This window comes from Nyctibius grandis, chromosome 5, assembly GCF_013368605.1.
Source record: "Nyctibius grandis isolate bNycGra1 chromosome 5, bNycGra1.pri, whole genome shotgun sequence".
NCBI classification, from domain to species: domain Eukaryota; kingdom Metazoa; phylum Chordata; class Aves; order Nyctibiiformes; family Nyctibiidae; genus Nyctibius; species Nyctibius grandis.
The window spans coordinates 43323922-43344901 of NC_090662.1; the positions used below are offsets into that span (position 1 = coordinate 43323922).

Genomic DNA, 20980 nt, shown 5'->3' on the forward strand with positions numbered 1-20980 from the left:
AAATATAGAATATTCTAAATGCCCCTGTTGGAATAGTAGCAGTGAAAATAAAATTTTACCAAGGAAGTAAATGGGTGAGATGAATGAGTTTTAAAGATTTTGAAACAGGAGTGAGAAGAGATTACTCTTTAACATTATAATATTGGATAACTGTGGAAAAGGACATTTTTCGTAATTATAGGCATAAGGTTTTTTTCCTATATTCTTCCAACTAGCAAATTTCCCATTCAGTTTTCCCTGAGCAAGATGTATATATAGGATGAGACTGTTGGGTGGTGGGGGTGGGTGTTTGGTTCCTTTTTTTTTTCCCCTTCAATTTCTGCAAATTGCCTGGGCTTGGTTTTGATTAGTTATATTATACTATAAATCAGTCCAGATGTTTCAGTTATTCTGTAATTTGTTGAGTTTTGGCTCAAGTCTTTTTAAGGTTTTTTCCCTCCATGTAGTGATTGATTTCAAAGTTAGTTCCAATATATTTTTTAACCACTTCCCTCAGTTATAAGATATAACAGTCTAAGGATCAGAGGCAATACTGCTTAATTAAAAGTGTAGAATGGAAAGCTGATTACAGTCCATTGTGATTATTACCAGAAAAATATAGGATCTTCTCTGAAAAAAATATGAGTATATTTAGTAGATTATTTTAAATGGTTTAAATATTTGTCACAATTTAAACATGATGAATATGAAGCCTGTGATGAAAATCCAATGTTCTCTATGAGCAGATGGCCAATATCGTTACTGTAAAACACTCAGAAGAATTCACTTCAGGCAGGAAATCTTCAGACAATGCAAGGAATTTGCAAGCATAGGATATGGAGTTAATATATTTTGCCTTTTCACCTCCTCTCTCCTCCTCAGTTAGAAATCAAAATCTGACAGGTGAGAGATGGTAACTGAGTTTGCACATTTCTATTCTTCTGTGAGTGTGGATAAAAACAAGTTATTTTAAATTGAGCGTGAAGGTAGACAATGAAAGATCTTTTTCTTTTAACATTACTTTGATGTTAATCTTTTCTTTTCCTGTGTATTACAGGGATCTGTCTTATAACCTGCTGGAAGATTTACCCTGTTTTACTGCGTGTAAAAAGCTCCAAAAAATGTAAGTGTCAAACTATACTAAAAAGCCTAAAAAGAGGCATATATATACCAATTTGTTTGAGCATCATTAACTTGGTTATTGCTGGGCAATTTGACATATCCCAAATACATACCCTTAGACTGTATTGAAGCAAGTCATAAACACAGTCTAAAACACCCCGAAGTGTCCTCCAAGTGCCTTTGAAGCTGAGGAGATTCTTATTGCTATTTCAGTGACTTGCATCACAATGAAATCGGTGAAATCAAAGCAGACACGTTTCGGCAGCTGGCTGCTCTTCGGTCTCTGTGAGTACAGCCCTAACAGCCGTTCACCCAGGTTCTCAAAAACATGGGGTATACACTGTCTGCTCCCTGTCTGGCCCAAAACATGCTTGTTTCTGTTTTTCTTTGATCTTTCACCCATTAGGTTATAACTGTGAAAGCAGAACAAGCATTGTGAAGTTTAGCGTCTGCAGCAATGAATTCGAAGATGTAAACTTACAGCTATAAAAACTGTTACTTCTAAACATTTCACAGTTGGACTAGATGGTTGGTTTAGTTCCATTCCAACTGAACTATTCTATTCTATTCTATTCTTTCTATTGAGAGAGATACTGAGCCAGAGCTAGTTATCTGTTGGCAGGCCCCTGTAATAATCAGCTCCAGGAAGCATTAAATTTTTTTATAGAGAACAGTGTCTTAAGAAATAGATTCTAATCGTGTGTGGGTTTATAGTTTTCACACAGATGCATATGCTAGTAGAGTAATTTTGTTGAGAAATGACTCATGGGTGTAAGTCTTTACAGGATCAAGCCCGTACTTTTTTTTTAAGAGTTCCTCTCAGTTTTTTGATTTTTCAGGGGCAGTGAAGATTGAGATTAGGAAGTTAAGCCTATTGACAATGGACTTGCTGGTTTTAGTCACATCACGAGGAGCTCTTAGAAGTAGTCCATATACCCCACCCTTCTTTCTGTTGCCTCGGGAGGCTGTGAAGCAGACTGAAAATAACTGTGTTAGACTGCAGAAGGCATTAAGAAGTTCTAGAGAAAGTTGTCAGCTTAATAACTAACGTCATTAACTGACTAACATAATTTAAAAACTGAGAAAAGATTTTGCACTACGAGATATGCAGAAGCTTAATGAAAATATTTGCATGTAATTAATACTTTTTTATATTTAGGCCTCATAATCAAGTGTATGAAAACTTCCATATTCACTCAGTGGGTATGTAATTTTCCACTCACTTTTCTTGTAGGGATTTAGCTTGGAACAAAATTAAAATTATTCACACCAGTGCCTTCTCCTCTTTACCATCTCTGATCAAACTGTAAGTATTTGTACATCTTCTACATTCATATTTTCACATTTTTCTTGCAAAAGCATACAAAAAAAATTAATAACTTGGTGCCCCACTCAGCAGAAGTTGAGGCTTTCTCTATTCTTATCTTCTGGTCTGTTGAATCAGTATTTAAATGCCTGCTTTCTTGTAGTTCAACTCCCATAGGTATTATGGCAGAGCTGTGTATAACACTGTGTAATCATCAGAGTGATTTGGGGTCCATGAAGCATATCAGTGTATCTGCCTTTCTTCATTCAATTTGTTATCAGTTCAGTCTCTTTTATCAGTGGGGAATATTTCCTGTTGTGTATCAGGACTAAGAAATTGGATTCAAAATTAAATAAGAAACATTTTCCAATAAGCTTCTTTATTTCATCATTCCTCATTTGAAGGAGTAGTTTTTCTTCTTTAGTAACTTCAGCCAGAGTAGTTAGCGGTCAAATCATCAGCAGTCCAATTTTGCAGGCCTTGTTCACACGCACTTCTCAGTCCTTACTAACTTTTTCCCACTGTCATTGTAATGCCTCTTTAAGGTGAATCCCTGAGGCATGGGGTGTGTGGGAAAGATGTGAAAGAAAACTTCTCTGGAGTCATCCTGCTCCAGGGTTGTCACAAAGATACACTGCTGGGCATCTGCTCACAGTAGCTGCTGGGAAACCTAGATTTGGAAAGGGGCATTCATTTCTGTTGATGTGCAAAGCCTCCCCTATGAATGGTGCACTGAAAAATGTCCATAAAGAGAATATTGCCTATGGCATCCCTTTTTTGTGGGCCCTCCTCAGGACTTCCCTGCAGAAGAAAGGGTGAGGGCACATCATGCTGCCAGCAGTAAATTGTAGCTTTGGTCAATAGCACAGAACAGTCAGGGAGGGTTAAAGAAAAAGCGCTTTGACACACACACACAGCAACACAGTGTACCAGTGTTTCCTGAAACCTGTAAGTCTGTAACCCTGGTCTGACTGCAGTCAGTGGTCATTTTTACTATTGCAGTAGGACCAGAATTTCACCTTTTATATTTAACTATATTGTGAGCAGGAGGACACACACACGAACACACTAAACCAGAACAGGTAGAAGACCAGTCCATCAACATACCTCTTATATTATGTCTAGCCCCTTAGATTTCCGTAGATAGTCTGACAGGAACTTTGCTTTAAACCCTTGGGCATAAAAGGGTTTCAGCAGCATCAAACTCCCCTTCTTCCTCCTTCTTGACTGTTGACCATCTTAGTATTGCAGTGTAGATAGTCTCAAAACTGGCACTATGAATATTTGGAGTCAAAATTTGGCAACAGAGACTTAGCTAACTGCTAGGTATTACTGTTAGCTTTCTGCTAGACACATAGGTGCATACACCTGAGTGGTGCTGCAGCTAGTGAAGAGGACTGAAAAGACTTGTAGAATAAACGGAAGAGAGAGGGAGAAATAGAGAATAGAATACCTCTGGACTTCCCCATCTTTGATTACTTTACCATTTCTCCTTGATCACAGTCACTTTTTTGTTCACTGGTTTTACTTTCCCTGTTACATATCCGTGCTCTGTGCTGTCTTTCTTCAGCTCCTCAGACAAACCTCAGCTTAGAACTGTCACCTTCATCTGCTCCAGCCCAGACCTGTCCTACCCTGAGACACACGTCTTCCCCGTATGCCTGACCTGCTCCCTGTGCAGCTTTCAGGGCAGCTGTGTACTCTAGCATCCCACTGAATCTTTTAAACTGTGGGAAGCTGTTCTGCTACTGGCTCCCTTTAATTCAAACGATCATCTAATGAACAGATTTTAAATTCATTTGCTAGGTTCAAAACTGGCACTATGAATGTTTGGAGTCAAAATTTGGCAACAGAGACTTAGCTAACTGCTAGGTATTACTGTTAGCTTTCTGCTAGACACATAGGTGCACACACCTGAGTGGTGCTGCAGCTTTGCTCTGCTGGCTGGGGCCTCTGTTTAATGCAGTCGTTTTTGATTGAGTTAGAAAAGTATAACCTGTTTTTCCAAAGAGACACTTCTAGTGCTGAAGAAAAAAAATGAAAGCCCATAAGCTGATTTTTATTTGCTGTTATGCAGGGATGTGTCATCCAACCTTTTGTCCTCTTTTCCTGTGACGGGGCTACATGGTTTAACTCATTTAAAATTAACAGGAAATCATGCCCTGCAAAGTTTGATATCATCTGAAAATTTTCCAGAACTCAAGTGAGTATATCATTAAAACTAATAAGCCACATTTGTGTTCATGTGCAATGAAAGGTGTGTCAGTGTGTAACGCATGTTACTTCGTATTGTCAGTCTTTGATCTGTGCTATTAAAACTAAAGCAAATATGATAAAAATGATAGACTTCTTTTATTATGCTCACTTTTAACTGAAGAAACTATGAAGGGTTTTGAAATATTAACCCCAGTACTTGCTTAATACAAGCCACATCTGCTTCCTGGTGATATGTTTCAAAAGCTGTTAAAACAATATTGCTAGCAGGTTAGTGATATGTCCTTCTTCTACTGGACTGTGCTTACAGAACTTCCATTGTATTTAGTGACAACACAGCAAATATCAAGGGAAGAATATACTCCTGAAGTTCCAAAATATTTGGCCTCCTGTGTTTGAACATGTTTTTTCTGTAATCTTCTGATTAAGATTCAGATAATGCTTTGCCATTATTACTAAAACATTTTGATGCTAGTAATTTTCTGCTGGATGCTCTGTGATACAGGAAGGAAGTGTTCTCTAGAGATCATTTGCAGCTCTGACAGTCACTGGATGACCGTAGAGAAGTCACAGTACAGAGAGTTTTGCCTCTGACTTCAGGGTGTTTGGGAGTGTCCCCTAACTCTCCCTTGGTTTTTATATTTTAATTAGAGAATGCCAAGTGCAACATATATTTTTTCCATGTTTAACTGTAAAAGGTTTGATATCATAAAATTTGAAACTATTAAACAGTGTGCACATATTTAGAGAATCACAGAATGGTTGAGGTTGGAAGGGACCTCTGGAGGTCATCTTGTCCAACTCCCCCTGCTCAAGCAAGGTCACCTGGAGCCAGCTGCCCAGGACCACATCCAAACAGCTTTTGAATATGTCCAAGGATGGAGACTCCATCCTTATGTCCTCACTAGATTTGCCTTTTGCACTGGAAAAGTCTCATGAGTCTTAGCAAGCAGACAACTCAAGGAGACATTACCATTAATGAAAAGAACTGGAGTGTTTGGCGTTATCAATAAGGGAGTCATCCCTGGAGGTATTTAAAAGACAAGTAGATGTGGTGCTTAGGGATATGGTTTAGTGGTGGACTTCGTAGTGTTAGTTTATTGGTTGGAATCGATGATCTTGAAGGTCCTTTCCAACCAAAACCATTCTATGATTCTATGATTCTGTGAGTAGAAGTGCGGAGATGATTAAACCTCTCCGTACAGCGCTGGAGGGATCCACACTAGAACGCTTCTATGATGGCATGTTAATATAAACAGAGAAAAGAGCTGAAAAAATTGGTCCCAAGGTTAGGAAACAATGCCTTAAAAGACTTAATAAACCCAATATTTGTAGTTTGTTATAGAGGAGATTGGGCAGTGACTTCATCACGGTGTATGAAACTACTCTAAACATAAGCATTCAAAGTACTAGAAGCCTTACGCCTCTCTTAGGTCTCAGAGGTCAAGCAGCAAGTACTGTAAGAAATTGTGAATGGTTGAGCTTCTGCCATAATTTTTCTTCTCTCACTGACTTTGCCTACATGTTGAGGCAGGTGACAATTCTAAAATACCTGAAAGTTCTTTAAAAGAATGTAAACACAAGAAAAAGGATTACTCCAACCTAGCAAATACATAGTGATGTATATACCATGGCCTAGAGGCATAAGAGGTGCTGCAGTAGTCCTAGAATAATCCTCTATTCAACTGAATGAGATTTTTTAATTCTTTTATCAGAGTTATACTTTATATAATTTTTCCACCAGTAAAATTTATGTACATTGCTCAAATGCAACTACAGTGTATTTAGTCTGGGTAAGTAGTTAAGAAGGATGTGTCAGGCAGTAGCTTCAGTCTTAAAAAAAGGTATAAAAAAGTATGATTAATATATCTAGAGTTGATTTACATCTCTAAGAACAAATTATATCCAGCCAGGAGAGAATGGGGTAAAATCCTGACCTGGCGTCTGCAGGACTTTTACTATGAATCAAAATGAGGCCAGGACTTCACACAGGATCACTGCACAGACAATGCATGAAGCACCAAACTTGAACAGAGATCTAAAACAAAATGAGATTTCACCTTTTGTAATTGTTGGAACTAGACACTGGTTACAACATTAAAAACAAATTCCTGTATAAAAGCTTTCTGCTCATCTAAATGGGTCATTGCTGTTCAATACACAGACACATCAAAGAGCTGAACATCCTCTGCCCCACCTTCAGCAATGGCATCAGAAGGCTCTATAGAGCTGAGCCCAGCTTGTTATGGCAAGCTATGAGGAAGTAAAATCAGGTTGCCAGCCACTCCTTCCTTCTTTATCTGATGCTTTGATTCAATGCTGTGAAGAACTCAGTGATTTGCTCCATCCATCATAACTCTGCCTTCCCATTCACCGTCAACCCCACACCTTTATGAGGTGGAAAACAACCTTATGTTCTCTGCTGCTTAATCTAAAAATAGAAAAAAAGAGGCATTCCTTGCTGCAGGAAAAATATTATCAAGGATACAGATATTGTCAATAAGATAAACAGTATATAAAAATAAGTTCAACCAGTGTTTCTAAATGAGTTTAATTTCACAGAGTCCAAATATAATCACTCACATCAAATAAGCACCAGCCATAAAAAGGACTGCTTCCAGCACTGTATGGCTGAGAGTTGCTGCCTTTTTTTGTTTGTTTGTTAAAAGTAGCTTTTGCAAGAAAGAAATTCCTCTATCACCAAGCAGAGCTGATACTGATTTCTCTGCATTGCAAAGTATGTTTTGTCCTCTGTGTGTTCTGGGTCCCTGTCATTCTGTGCAAATTACTGTTTGCACACAAATTCAGAAGCATTCGCCAGTTTGAGGCCTATAGGCATATCCTAGTGACCTAGAGAAAAAACAAAAAAAAACAAAAACAAAAACAAAAACTCTTCTGGTTTGACAAAGGATGCTAGAAAGACCTACAGAGAGGATAAGAAGTGGGAGTCTTGCTCTTCAAAGATAATTTAAAAGCAGTGGATTTTTTTGGCTACTTCATCGGAGCAGTGGACTAGCACAATGTGAGAGGTCCACATTTCCAGTGTGTGACAGGCCAGCAGGCTGGTAGAAGCCCAAGAGCATCTGGAAATCTGTCATTATTAAGCACACAGAGCTGTTTGGATAACCAGAGAGTATATTTCTGTTAGTCCCTTGACCCTAAAATATCCACTAGCTGTTCATTTCCCCAGCTGTATCAGTCTTCAAAAGGGTCTGAAGCCACAAGTTGCAGTGATCACCTTGCAGAACTGTCAGTGTTTCTTTTGATAAGTTTTTTGTTGTTGTTTGTGGGGATTTTTTTCAGAAAAGGGGCATTTCTAGCTGGGGATTGGGATTTGTTTTATCTCAGGTGACTACCTATGGGTTAGTCTAGTAATCTATGGGTTTAATAATAGTTTATTTAAGAAGGGTTTCTGGGAAATGTGTTCAAAAATGTTTAATGGAGATAATCTTATTTTAAAATATAGCATGGACAGAAATTAGTTAGAAATTAAATATTTAAATCTGCTGACATGAGGTTGCTTCATAGTTAGATTTTGGTTACCTTGAACTTTTATTGGAGTACCTTAAAAATAACTTATGTAGCTTTTTGTATTGGGTACAAGGGTATAGATTATTGTTGCTAATTCCCAGCAGAAATATAAGTATATAGAATCTAAATAGCCCAAAATGCACTAATTTAAAAATCACTTTAGAGCTTAGGGTTCCATTTGTTCCCTTTTGTACCACGCTTTTGGCTAGCGCACAAGTTTAAGTCCTATTGGTGCTGGGCCTGATTCAGGATGATTTCTTTGCAGATTTCCCAGGGGGTTAGAGGTTGCTTGGAATGCTCATTATGTTAATTTATATAATCAATCTGTTGAAAGTAATTTGATAGGAGGATGTAGTTCTGGTTTATTCCTTTTAAGTCAGAATAACTTCTAATCACCTCTTTATCTTTGATTTTTTTGGTTTATTGGGCTTTTGGAATGAAGGTGAGTTAGGTTTTATTATGTACTATTGGCGAACTGTGCAAATTAAATATCTCTGCTTCCAGAGCATAAAATATATCTAAGGAATAGAAGAACTAGTCTGTAGAACTTGAATGTATGTAGTTCTTGCATGCTACCCAAGAATTTGCACATCCCCAAAGGAATTAAATTCAAAATATACTGCAAATGAGCAATTTTCTGACAAAAGAAACCCTCAAAATCATTGAAACTCACTGACCTGTACTCAGTTATGTGTTAGGAATACCAATGATCTTAGAAGAGTTAGGAATGAGCATCCAGTGTCCTGCAATGACTGTGCTCATTTCTAAGACAATTAATAAAGTAAAACCTTTTCCTCAGTGACATCTTTTCACACACAGTGTCTTTCTGATTCATTCACCGTTTGGTTTAGAACACTGCTTTCTTCATCTGTGCACAAAAGACAAATCTCCTTTTTGCCATCTTACTGTGAAAAGAGTTGGCTGTGGAAAAAGGTGGATAAAGTTTGAATTCCAAAAGATCTCATTCTTACCAAACTGGAGAAATTCGATTTGGGAAGTGACGTTTTGGTTTTGCCTGTTAAGCAGGTAGATGCTGTTGTGATCTTTGTATCTGCTTTTTTAAAAAAAAGCATTAAGAAAGTAACGCGGAGAAACTGTTGAGTTACACTGTAAAACCATTCAAAATCATAAAATAGAAATACAGCTCTAAGAGTAACATTCACTCAACTGCAAGGCACATATCTCCCACTTTCATATCTCCCATGAAAATGCATAAAACTTCATTGTGCCTTTACTAAAATTAGCCTAGAAATCATCTGCATTTCTGATGTGGAATTTTATTTATGAGTCCTCATTTTGTATTATCATGACTGATTTTTACCCATAGATATTTTTACTCGCAGTCATGGTTATTTAAACAAGTTCCTTTGAGCTAACAGTAGAGGAGCAGTACAATCCAGTAACTCTGATGCTGAACAAGTAGCATGGCATGCTTCCTTTTTCTTCTACAGGGTCATGGAAATGCCTTATGCTTATCAGTGCTGTGCCTTTGGAACTTGTGAGAGCCACTACAGAATCTCCAGTCAATGGAACAAAGATGAGAATAGCAGCATTGACGATTTGCACAGGAAGGATGCTGGGTTGTTACAAATCCAAGGTAATCATCATCTTTGGCTTTTAAATCTACCTAAAGGCTGTGAGCAGCCTGTGGTGTTAAACAAATCCAATATTCTCTTACAGTCACAGAGGCAGCCTTTCCCTCTCTCTTGCCTAATATGTTATTCAAGCATTCCTATGCTTAGCAAACTCATTTTTTTTCAGGTCTGCCTTTCAAAAATCTCACTCACTCATCTTTCCGTCCAAAGAATAACAGTAATAACGTGGGAAGTGAAATCTTCCCTTTATTTGAGAGACAGGGAAGTGGTGCTGGTATGTAACCTCATACAAGAGCAGGCCAGCAAAGGTCCAGTTTCTTGCCAGCCTTGGAAGTAGCAACGCATCCTTGGCTCTCCTGCTGTCCACACGCTTCAGGATGAGTCACAGAGCTTATGCAGCTACTTTGGCATAGCTGCCGATATTTTTTCCTGGCACTTCCTGGGTACCAGAGAGTGCATCTTCTCTCCAGGGCAGGAGACTACTGTATTTTTCTTCCCCTTCAGCACAAATTCTGTTGCCTGACCTGTTACTTAGGTGCACACATACATGTTACACTGTCCTGCTGCTTTCTGTGCTGTCTCCGCTCCTGCAAACCAGTAAGCCTCAGAGTTCAGGGCTAGCCCCAGCAAGAGTAGAGCCAAGAATATGTGGTGGAGCGATGACATAAGAGACACAGACAAGCTTGAGTTAATTCTTACTACCCTGGCACAACAGCAGAATTCATATTTTAAACACCTTCCTAGGCAGTCGTCACACTGCAAATTAGATAATGGAGAATGTACCTGTAAGTGATTATTTTCAGAGAAGTGATCGTGCCAACTTTTTAAATAATCCTGAGTACAGTAATTCAAAACCAAGTAGGAATACGTCTGCTTCTGCTCACAGTTTGGCAGGCAAAAGGACAAGACCAGGCCTTAAATGTCACAGACATTTTTGCAATTTGTACTGAAAGAAATTATCCTGAAAATTGCAGTGTCAAATCTGGGTATTTTCTCCCCCACAGATGAGCGTGACTTTGAAGATTTTTTTCTTGACTTTGAAGAAGACTTGAAAGCTCATCATTCAGTGCAATGTTCACCTTCTCCAGGTATGAAACTGTCAGACAGATAGGAATCCAAGCACAGTATTACCAGATATTCTAGATGCAGAACAAACTCTGAATCTGATAAAAGGACAATAACATGATGTTTTGCAATAATTTCATGAGATTAACACAAATACATTGCATGATAATATAAAATTTCGCATTGAAGTCCAGAAAACTATTCAGCTACTAAATTCATCTATGAGCGCAACAGAAGTTTTACCCAGTCCTCAGGCAGATCTTCACTCCAGGCCACTTTTCACAGGAATTGATCCCCTTATCAAGGGAATGAGAGAGCAAAGACTCTGTTCTACCAAGACACAGATGATAAAGGGGAGCAGAATCTTTGCTCGCTCAGTCTTTGGCAATGCTAAAGTAATTCTTCTGAACCCCACTGAATTATTCTACACTTGAGCTTCTTGAACAGTACACAGTTTAGTTCAATGTCTAGGAAATACCAAACACTACTGTACTGATGTACACAGTCCATCACAAAGGACCCCCAGCACTGTCATTTTCTTTATAGAATAGTGCATCCCTGGCTTCGCAGTGTGGCAGAAAGCAAAAAGAAATACATTGATTGAATTGCAAAGCTACAGGCCACCAGTTCCACTGAAAGTTTCCTTTAAGGCAAGGAAAGAAACACATCTTTGGAAGCTTACTTCTAGCTTTAGCAGCTGTGGTCATAAGTTTTGCTTGCTTGATTCAGCAAACATTTTACCTCGCCATTCTTTCATTGTAAAACATGAACAGAAAAAACCCAAGTGACAACTAGTACTTCAGCATTCATTCCAAGCCAAGATTCTTATTTGTAACAGCAAATAATAATACATTTTTAGAAGTTATGTAAAGAGGAATAGAAAAGGCAGGAAGCCAAGGAATTTAGAACCATTTGACCATCACATATTCTCCTATGGCCTAAATGTAACTACTGACTTCACGAAAACATTGCTGTCTTCAAAGTAAGTTATCACCAGACCCAAGGGAAAATTTAGCTTCCATGCTGATCTTTCAAATGATATCTTAGAAAAACTTGCAAACTGACACAACAGATGCTTATGCCTACTTGATGGCAACAGCTCTAGTCATGTGGAGCACATCTCAGCTGCGGGGTTTGTGTCTTCTTGGAGAAGCACAGACCACTGTGAAGGGCTTGCTTTGAGAGAGCATAACTGGCTCGGACTAAGATCAATAATGTTTCTCAGACTGCAGAGCATTCAGCCTCAACCGCACAGCATAGGCACCTCAATTCTATGAGAACACACAGCAGGGTTCAATCGTAATGACCTGACTTGAGCCACAGGTCATCAGAAGCCCCTCTGAAAAGGCAGTGCTTCCAAATGCAAAGACAGCCTCAATTTTCTTGGACTGTGTAATGACATGTTATAACATAGCCAAAGTGCATCTGTCCACATCCATTACATCACGCTTCACCAGGACTCATTAGCAACCTGTCCTAGTTTAGTGAGGGGTATCTTTTTCAGCTTTTTTAACACACTGACAAACATCACAGCATTTCCTGAAACTACAGACTGGACATTCACATTGCACTTGTACTGCTAGGCAAAAAAAAAGAAACCCGTAGACTATTTGGGTTGAGGGGCAAAGACTCATATGCACCAGTAATGCAACATGCATATGAGCATGCATATGTTGTCAAGGTCTCAGACTAGTTCAAAGGAAGAACAAATTTCCAGCTCGCCTTTTGGGCTGAAATTCGCTGCTTGGCTGTGCTGAGAACCTGCAAGAAGCATGAAATTTAATGTCTTAGAAAGCACAAAATTATTTTTTAGTTTACATGAGTTTCCTTTGCACTTTTTGTTTTGTCATTTCAGGTCCCTTCAAACCATGTGACCATCTGTTTGGCAGCTGGCTGATCAGAATTGGAGTGTGGACCATAGTGGGCTTGACTTTTATTTGCAATGCACTGGTGTCTGCTACAGTTTTCAGATCTCCATTGTATATATCCTCTATAAAACTTCTGATTGGTTTAATAGCTATTGTAAATGCCATGATGGGTCTGGCCAGTGGAGTACTGGCTAGTGTGGATGCATCAACTTTTGGTAGCTTTGCTCAATATGGAGCACAGTGGGAAAGTGGAATTGGTTGCCAAATAACTGGCCTTCTCTCCATTTTTGCTTCAGAGGCATCCATTTTCCTCCTTACCCTAGCTGCTCTTGAACGTGCGTTCTCTGTAAAGCACACTACAAAGTTTGAAACAAAATCTTCCATTGCTAGTGTTAAAATTGCCATTTTCTTTTGCTTTATGTTGGCACTAATCATTGCAGTGATACCACTCCTCAATGGGAGTGCATATGGAGTTTCTCCACTTTGTTTACCCTTACCATTTGGAGAACCCACTGCGATGGGCTACATGGTAGCATTGGTATTGCTGAACTCCCTTTGTTTTCTGGTAATGACTATTGCTTATACAAAGCTCTACTGTAGTTTAGAAAAGGGAGAACTAGACAACATTTGGGATTGCTCTATGGTCAAACATATAGCATTGCTCCTTTTTACTAATTGCATTCTTTATTGCCCTGTGGCCTTCTTATCTTTTTCCTCCTTACTAAACCTCACTTTTATCAGCCCAGAAGTGATTAAATCAATACTGCTAGTGATTGTCCCACTGCCTGCATGTCTAAACCCACTCCTTTATATACTTTTCAATCCACTCTTCAAGGAGGACTTGGGAAGTCTGCGAAAGCAAACTTTGTTATGGAGGAGATCAAAACATGCTAGTCTGATCTCTGTGAATTCAGAAGACATAGAAAAACAATCTTGTGACTCAACACAAGCATTGGTAACCTTCACAAGTGCCAGCATATCATATGACATGCCTACCAGCAATTCACTAATGCCATCGTCTTATCAAATGACAGAAAGCTGCAATCTTTCGTCAGTTGCATTTGTTCCATGTCGCTAGTTTCAGTGGCAGTACAGAAAAAAATCTATGTTTACAAATTTTTTAATCCCGAAAGTAAGTACGGGTGTGTGTATACAAGCTAGAGAGTGCCTCTGAATTATTGTTACACACATCAGAAAACAGGCAATGACAAAACTTGCAGCAGGCTGAAAATCCAATACTTGAGCCTTCTCAGCCTGCTTCCAAAATGCTGGGATGAAGAGGGAAAGTGAAAGCTGCTGCAGTTTGTGCAGTTGTATCAGCTGCTGTCTTTTAAAGTAGCAGTACTCAGAAAGGGCATCACTTGGTCAAGAGCAAAAATACCACATTTCAATGGATAACCTTGTTTTTCAAAGCATCGCCTGGTACAGTTTGTTTTCAGGGGTTGGGTTTTTTTTTCCCATTTATTGTAATTTGGTTTTAGTAATAGTTTTTCAGTGCCATGATTGTTTTTATAAGCATCTGTGTGTGGCCCTCATTCAGCAAGGTACCTAAGTGGAAGAGTAGTCCTGTTGAAGTCCTAAAGGTTTCTGCGGAATAGACTTTGATAAAGTTCCATGTTTGATAAAGCTGATTGAATAGTTTAACTGTCATTGGGTTTGGTTTTTAGAAGTCATTTGACTTGACAAGGCATTTTTAATTGTCAGCTAAACCTACAAAATTAACATGGTGTGAAAGAAGTTAATCAAGATCCTGTTAAGCACTTAAAATGTAATTGTAAAAGACAAGCCATTATCACATGAATATTTTTGTAGGGAGGTTCTGCACAGTTTGGTCCTGAATTGCTACCACGCCGGTAGAATTACTCCCAGAATTACTCCTCATAAAATTGGCAGATTACTCACAGAATTTGAGGGTGGAAAATACTACATAGAAAGTCATCAATACAAAAAGACTGGCATGCTGAGGGCAATTAAAGGACACCAAAGGCACTCACATAGAAACATTAATTTAAGGTTGTTTGTCTGGGAACAAAAACTGTAGTCCTGCTCATGGCATGATCTCTGTCCAGTGAAACAGTGATTCTAGAAAGCCTCTAGTTCATGGTCACTAGTCAGTTGAAGATTTAGAGGCCACTGTGTCTTTTTGGCTGATAGCCAATATCCTTAGCCAAGGCAATATCAAGTAGGAGTGAAGAGATTGTGTGACCTGTGTTCTTAGCGCTGATTCAAGCACTGCTGGGATATTTCAAACAGTTCTTGCATTCACGTGCTGTAAAGAACATTTTGAAATTAAGGATATGAATATCATGAATTTAAAGCAGCTTAAGAAAGAAGTGATCTGATCACAGTTTATAAGTAGCTACTTCTGGGAAACAGAAGTTTGAGAGCAGAGCACCACTCAGTCAAGAGGAGAAGAATCTGGTAAGATCAACCGGAAGTTGACATTAGGGATATGCAGCATAGAAATAAAGGTGCAAATTGTTGACAGTGATGGTCATTAGCTAGTGGAACTATCTGTCACCAAAAATGTCTAAATTCAAATTGGATATATTGCTGAAAAAGATATTAGAGCAGCTATTGGAATTCAGGGACTTCTGACGGCTTTAGTTTAGGAAAAGGTTAGATTAGATTAACAGAGTTCCTCTCTGGCTTTAAATCTGTTAATACTTTGTTGAATCAAGGCATGTATGTTTACACATCAGAAGCATCCCAGTTAGAGAGAAGAGGCTTCAGGCCTTTGCCAAGTCTACTGTCAAAGTATCTCAGACAACAGAGCCACCTTCACTTCCCTAGAATATCAGTCTTTGACCTTGGCCAAGCCATCACGGGATATTCTAGTATTCTTTTCTCAGAGCTGGCACCTTTTGCTCAAGTGAGCTGATCATTTAAGACACGAAAGTACACAAATTTACCTGTTTTTGTTGTTACAAATAGCTCCCTGAGGAGTAACATTTAATAGTCCAGTACTCACTGCTCAGTTAATGGCCCCTCAACCTGCAGGTGAATGAGACTAATTTTTTAACGTTACCAAGGTTAAGCTAGCACAGTAATTAAGGTAATTAGTTACAGATGATCTCTGTTGTTCATCTGTTACTGTATATAAAACTTCCTGGGACTCAAAAGGACGGATTTTCACAATGAAGAATTTGTTGCCAACAATGGATATGCCTTGATTTTCTTGTCCATTCACACTGGCGTATTTTTAGTTTTGCAGTTACAGATGGCATCAGTTGACTTTGGCTGACACGTTCATCCTTCAAGAAAAAAAAATGAAACAATGCTGAAATTATGTATGATAAAGTCAGCTGAATCCTTATCTTAATCCTTTATCTCTTGTGGCTTGTGAAGCAGTGCAGCATACAGCTGGAGAACGGTGCCTAAAACCACTTTGGATTAAACAGAGGATCAGTCAACCATTGCACAATACCTATTACCATGTTTACTTAGGTTTAATTTAACTGGGGTCCATCTGTGCTGCACCACTTAATGTCAGTGAAATTCCTTTCAGCTCACTATATTTAAGAAGTCTGTAAAGTGATTTGAGAAGCAAAATAATTTTATAATTCTAAAGACTAGTTAAAGAAAGCTTCTTTTATCAGAACTTTTTTAGCTTGCAGAAAGTCCTAAAGGCTTTGTGTCTTATTTTTATAAGCATGTTTGAAATGTTTTGATCAGATATTTTAAACTTGAAATTGTTAAAATTCATTTAATAGATTTTTAAAGAAAAATGTGTAAATATAGAACTGTATTTATTATTACAGTGAAATGCAACCATACAGTGAAATGTAAAGGACATGAGATTAAGCCCTGTACAGTTTCATATTGATATTTGCTATATTTTCTGCTCATATATATTACTAAATTCATTATCTGTAAATAATACAATGTAAATGTGTAGTGATTGTAAATAGGTGATATGCTTTCTTTTCTATCAGCATTCCAAACATATGTAAGTTGTAATAAAATGTGACTACACAGTAAAGAGCATTTAATCAGGACCTAACACCTCGCAAAATTGCGTGCATCCTCAATTAATCCTTCCCAAGTTATTGTAATGCTTACACTAACGTCCCCAGATGTCTGAAATTCTTGTCAAAGTATAAATTACAGGCTGTGTGCTCTCATTAGGTGCCCAGGGAGCAAAAAAATGAAGAATAGTGTTTAATTTCAACACAGACTAAGTCTTTTACCAAAACTTCACTCCCAGGCCCTTATGAAGAGATCCTGCTCCCTGTGCATGCTGTCCATATCTCAGTGACGACCTCTCACAATTGCCACGTGCAAGACGGTCACCTCCAGCCAAGTGAGAAGGACATGCATCAGGTCAGGTGATGAACATGCATGAGTTACCAACAGGCTTCAGACATATCAGACCACATGAGAGATGAGGTTCTGCTGCACTAGACTGCTTCTTCTGGTGAGACAGCAAATTCTCCCACATTTCCTTCTTTTCTCTCCAATCCCTTATGTGATTAGTAAACAGCTGGCAAAGTTCATCTGATACACGGCAGAGAGGCAGTAGCACCATCACGTATGAAATGCATACAATGCAGATACTCAGAGCAAATGAAAGGTGGGGCCCAAAACATGGGACATGGCAAGAGTCAGGTTGCTCAGGCTGCGCTAGAAGTTACAGCTCAGTTGCATTAAAGACAGGCAGCGGCTAAGCAGAGTCATGTCATCATCTATGCATCGGGGAAGGGAGAGAAGGGATGCATTCTTGTTAGGAGGGACTGCAGCACAGGACAGTTATATGTGCTTGGTTTTTCAGCAATTGTGGTTTGTAGGTCATTTCTGTGAAGTACCCGAAAGAGATAAAATACCAATGAAGTAAAAATTCTGAGAAGGCAATTGTTTAGTGAGGAATTCACTCCATATGGTAAGTAACAAATTAGAAAGATTTAAAAAAAAAAAAACCACAAGTAAAATGATCCTAGATGTAAATTTGTTTTAGTAGGGAGTGTGCAAGTTCTCATCATAGATAAGGAAGCTAGAGTAGGGTCATTTCAGCCAGAAGGGCCAGTGGAGAAGTAATTTTGGTGGGTGAATTTCAGAATAGTCTTATTGAGGTGGGACAGAACCAGTAGTGAATGGGGATGAAAAAGGCATTAATTACCTGTAGGAGGAAAAAAACAGAAGCATGACAAAGATAGCATAGGGGGATGAATAAGGGGAGAGAGGGCTTCAAGGGACAGGATGCAAACAGGGGCAGAGTTTTATGGGATATTGAGAAGGGTGATTGAGTTTTGCGAAGGATGAAGAGCTTGGAGTGGGTACAAAAGGATGGAAGCAGTGTAATGCCTGAGGAGACTGAAATGGTAAAAAACAGGAGTGAAGATGCTTTCACATGCACTTATTTGCACCAGACAGTGTAAGCAGTATGAGAGCTGGGAGCCATAAGGGAGAATGAAATGGTGTTATTTGAGGAGGGAAATACTACGGCTAGAACACAGAAAGGAAAGAGAATAACTACAGAGGAAGAATGGGCTGGTTAGTGAAAGCCTCAGTGCAGAAGGGAAAAAGAGGCATCAAGGTTATACATCTTGGTACATGGAAGAAAGATTTTTCTTAATTTATGTACCAAATAGTGAGCAGTAGTGCCTGTGGTCACAACTTCAGTGTTCTAGGCAATGTACTGTCACACATAAGTACAGGTGACTTCTCCCTTAAAGCACTTGCGCCACAGATGTGTAGTGTTATCTGCCACAACTGAAGGAGAGTTTACTGCGGGCTCATGCAATGGGTTATTTAGGTAGAGCAGACAGAGCACACCACCTGCTCACTGCTCTGGCACACTGGATACATTACTGAGTTTTATCTGGAAACTCAGCCCTCAGGGAAGTTGCAGATACCTGAATGGCCAAGGAAAAGGAATTAGTGAGAGACACAAGTGAAAGCCATAAAGAAGATGGGATCAGTTGCAAGAAAAATGGTTGGGGATAAAGGCCAAGCCTTAGCAGGCACTAGCAAAGAAGCAGGGAGAATAACGCTGCAGGAGAAATGCTGCATCAGCTGGGCATACGCCTTCAGACCTCATTCCCAAAATGGGGGAGAACATCCCTGGATAATCTGGTGGTCATACTTCATGTCAAATTGAGACCAGCCACTTGCACAGTCCTTGCTGTTGCTGCTGCTCCATGTTTGCTTTCTGCCTTAGTGGCCTACATATACTAGACAGCAAGAAAGCTGCTGTCACACAAAGTATCAAACTATCTCCTATCCATATCGTCTGTAGTAGGAATTTCAGCTTTACAGTATTGAGCACCACTGATTTCCTCTGACTGTTTTATGAAAGACTGGAACGATAATCAGACATTTCTCTGTCATCAGTTTAGGTTGCTGTATGAAAACTAAGGTCTTGCTGAAAACCTCATTAATCAACCACTTAAGGAAAAGTCAAATAATTAAAAGTGTTTGTAGCAAAATTAATGTTCTTCCTTCAGGAAAGCACTGGAAGACAAGGAAGCGGAGGCAGAAGAGTAAGAACATGAATACAGGAAAGCTAACAATAAAAGACCAGAACTAGGATCACAGCAGCAGCAACAACAGTGGTAGAAAATCCTTTCCAGATCCATAAGGTACAGTAATTGTGCAGTTGCTTAGGTGCTGCAGGAGAACATGTCTCTCAAACTCCACCAGAGCTGCACTCCTTTCACCAGCAAAGGACAGACCAGCATCTCCACAAACCGCCATAAGAACCTCATGTTCTCTTTCAAGAACGTGTGCCAATCAAGGAACAAATCTGTCATTCTCCAACAATGTTATTGTAAAAAATAATGTGGGTATTATTGTATATTATCTAAACTAAGCCTAGGAAATTGATTCAACTCTTTATCTGTCTTTGCTTGAACAGAGTCCCAGCTACATGAGATTAGAAATTTTAAAGAAAAATGCAAATTTACCTCTGCTAAAAAATAAAGTAGAAGGAATTCCCTGTGTTATACCCAACACTTGCAAGTGTACTAGCAAGAAAAGGGAGTATCAACATTAAGAACATCTTGTTCACATAACAAGAATCACAGACTTGTGCTCTAGTGACTCTGGAGACATAGGAAATATGAGTACGTTCCCTCCATAAAACAATTTGTTGTGGCATGGTCAAAATTATCTGAGGATCTGATCTCAGCCATAGGAAAAAACAAACATTAAGTATTCCTCTTGAGAGCTGGCCCACAGCCAGGATTTCTAAAAAACTCAGTCACAGACAAAGAGTCCACTCGAAATCCCTATTTAATATTTTCACAGGTGGCAACATTTTCCACTTGTCAAGCAAAAAATATGCTTCCTTAACAAGGGAAAAAACTGTCCATCTGTTAATCTAAAGACTTCCACTAAGTATTGTGCATGCACATATCAAGAGTTTTCTCCAACTGGCCTTGAAAGTCTCAGGACCCCAAAATTAATACTTCAAGGAAGTTCCAAACATCTGTTTTTTTTATGTGGTGTCATTCTTGATATGTAATCACTGTTTTGACAGGTGTCTGCAGTTATTAATTTGGTTCCACGCATAACAACAGCTTCTCAGCGCTATCTATAGATGTCAGCATTTCCAGTTTATGAATTGACCTTTTCCTGGAGGAAGGAGCTCTCCTGGCCTTCTAAGAAAAAAGTAATTGGGGAGATTGTTCTACTAGAAACAGAGGTTTTGTCTTCTGTAGGAAGTACCACAGCCTTCTGTGAAATCCTCCTAGGCGTCTTTTCTGGTTAACTATGAAGATGAACTCCAGAAAGTTTTGTGTGGCCAGGGAATGAATTCTAGGATATGAAATGAGTCTGAACTCTGCAACGTTAACAAATGCCTCACCAGTTCTCTCCCTGAACGTCAGCAAATGAAAGAGGAGCCAAGATCATTGTTCCAGGGAAGTACATAGAAGAGATGATTGATGAGAACATGTCTAAACCATGGCAAAGTAGCCAAGGGAAAGAGCCAGCCATCGGCATCTTAATTCATGAAGTGGGAAAATTGTTCCCTGACTTAACTGAATGCCCTACTGTGAATGCAAAGTATGACGAGTTTTGCTTTATTTGATATATACTTGTCTCAGTATACAGACAATCCTACATATTGTTGGATTTTCCTGAGGTGGTTTTTTTTTTTTTTTTTTTGTAGGTTGGGCAACTGGTGATATTCTGGAGTTCATGAGTTTTCAGCATATTCCTCAGTACTAAAGTGTAGCTGCATACAGATTTTATACACAGATTTCTCTGAGCTGACTATTCCTCAAGGAAGCTGGCTATTGCTTGCCACTAGGGTAGTGACAGCTTCACGTGTTTGCTCCTTTGTTTGGTGATGACATGGT

The 20980-nt window shown here is 39.0% G+C and overlaps 1 protein-coding gene across 1 annotated transcript in view; it reads left to right on the forward strand.

Moving 5' to 3' along the window:
* LGR5 (leucine rich repeat containing G protein-coupled receptor 5) overlaps positions 1-13758 on the forward strand; it is a 91765-nt gene extending 78007 nt beyond the window's left edge. Inside the window, exons 12-18 of the mRNA XM_068401096.1 lie at positions 1037-1102; positions 1315-1386; positions 2336-2407; positions 4485-4610; positions 9604-9749; positions 10752-10835; positions 12668-13758. Of these exons, the coding sequence (XP_068257197.1) occupies positions 1037-1102; positions 1315-1386; positions 2336-2407; positions 4485-4610; positions 9604-9749; positions 10752-10835; positions 12668-13758 (1657 nt within the window). The remainder of the gene's footprint in view (positions 1-1036; positions 1103-1314; positions 1387-2335; positions 2408-4484; positions 4611-9603; positions 9750-10751; positions 10836-12667) is intronic.
* Positions 13759-20980: the final 7222 nt, after the last annotated feature.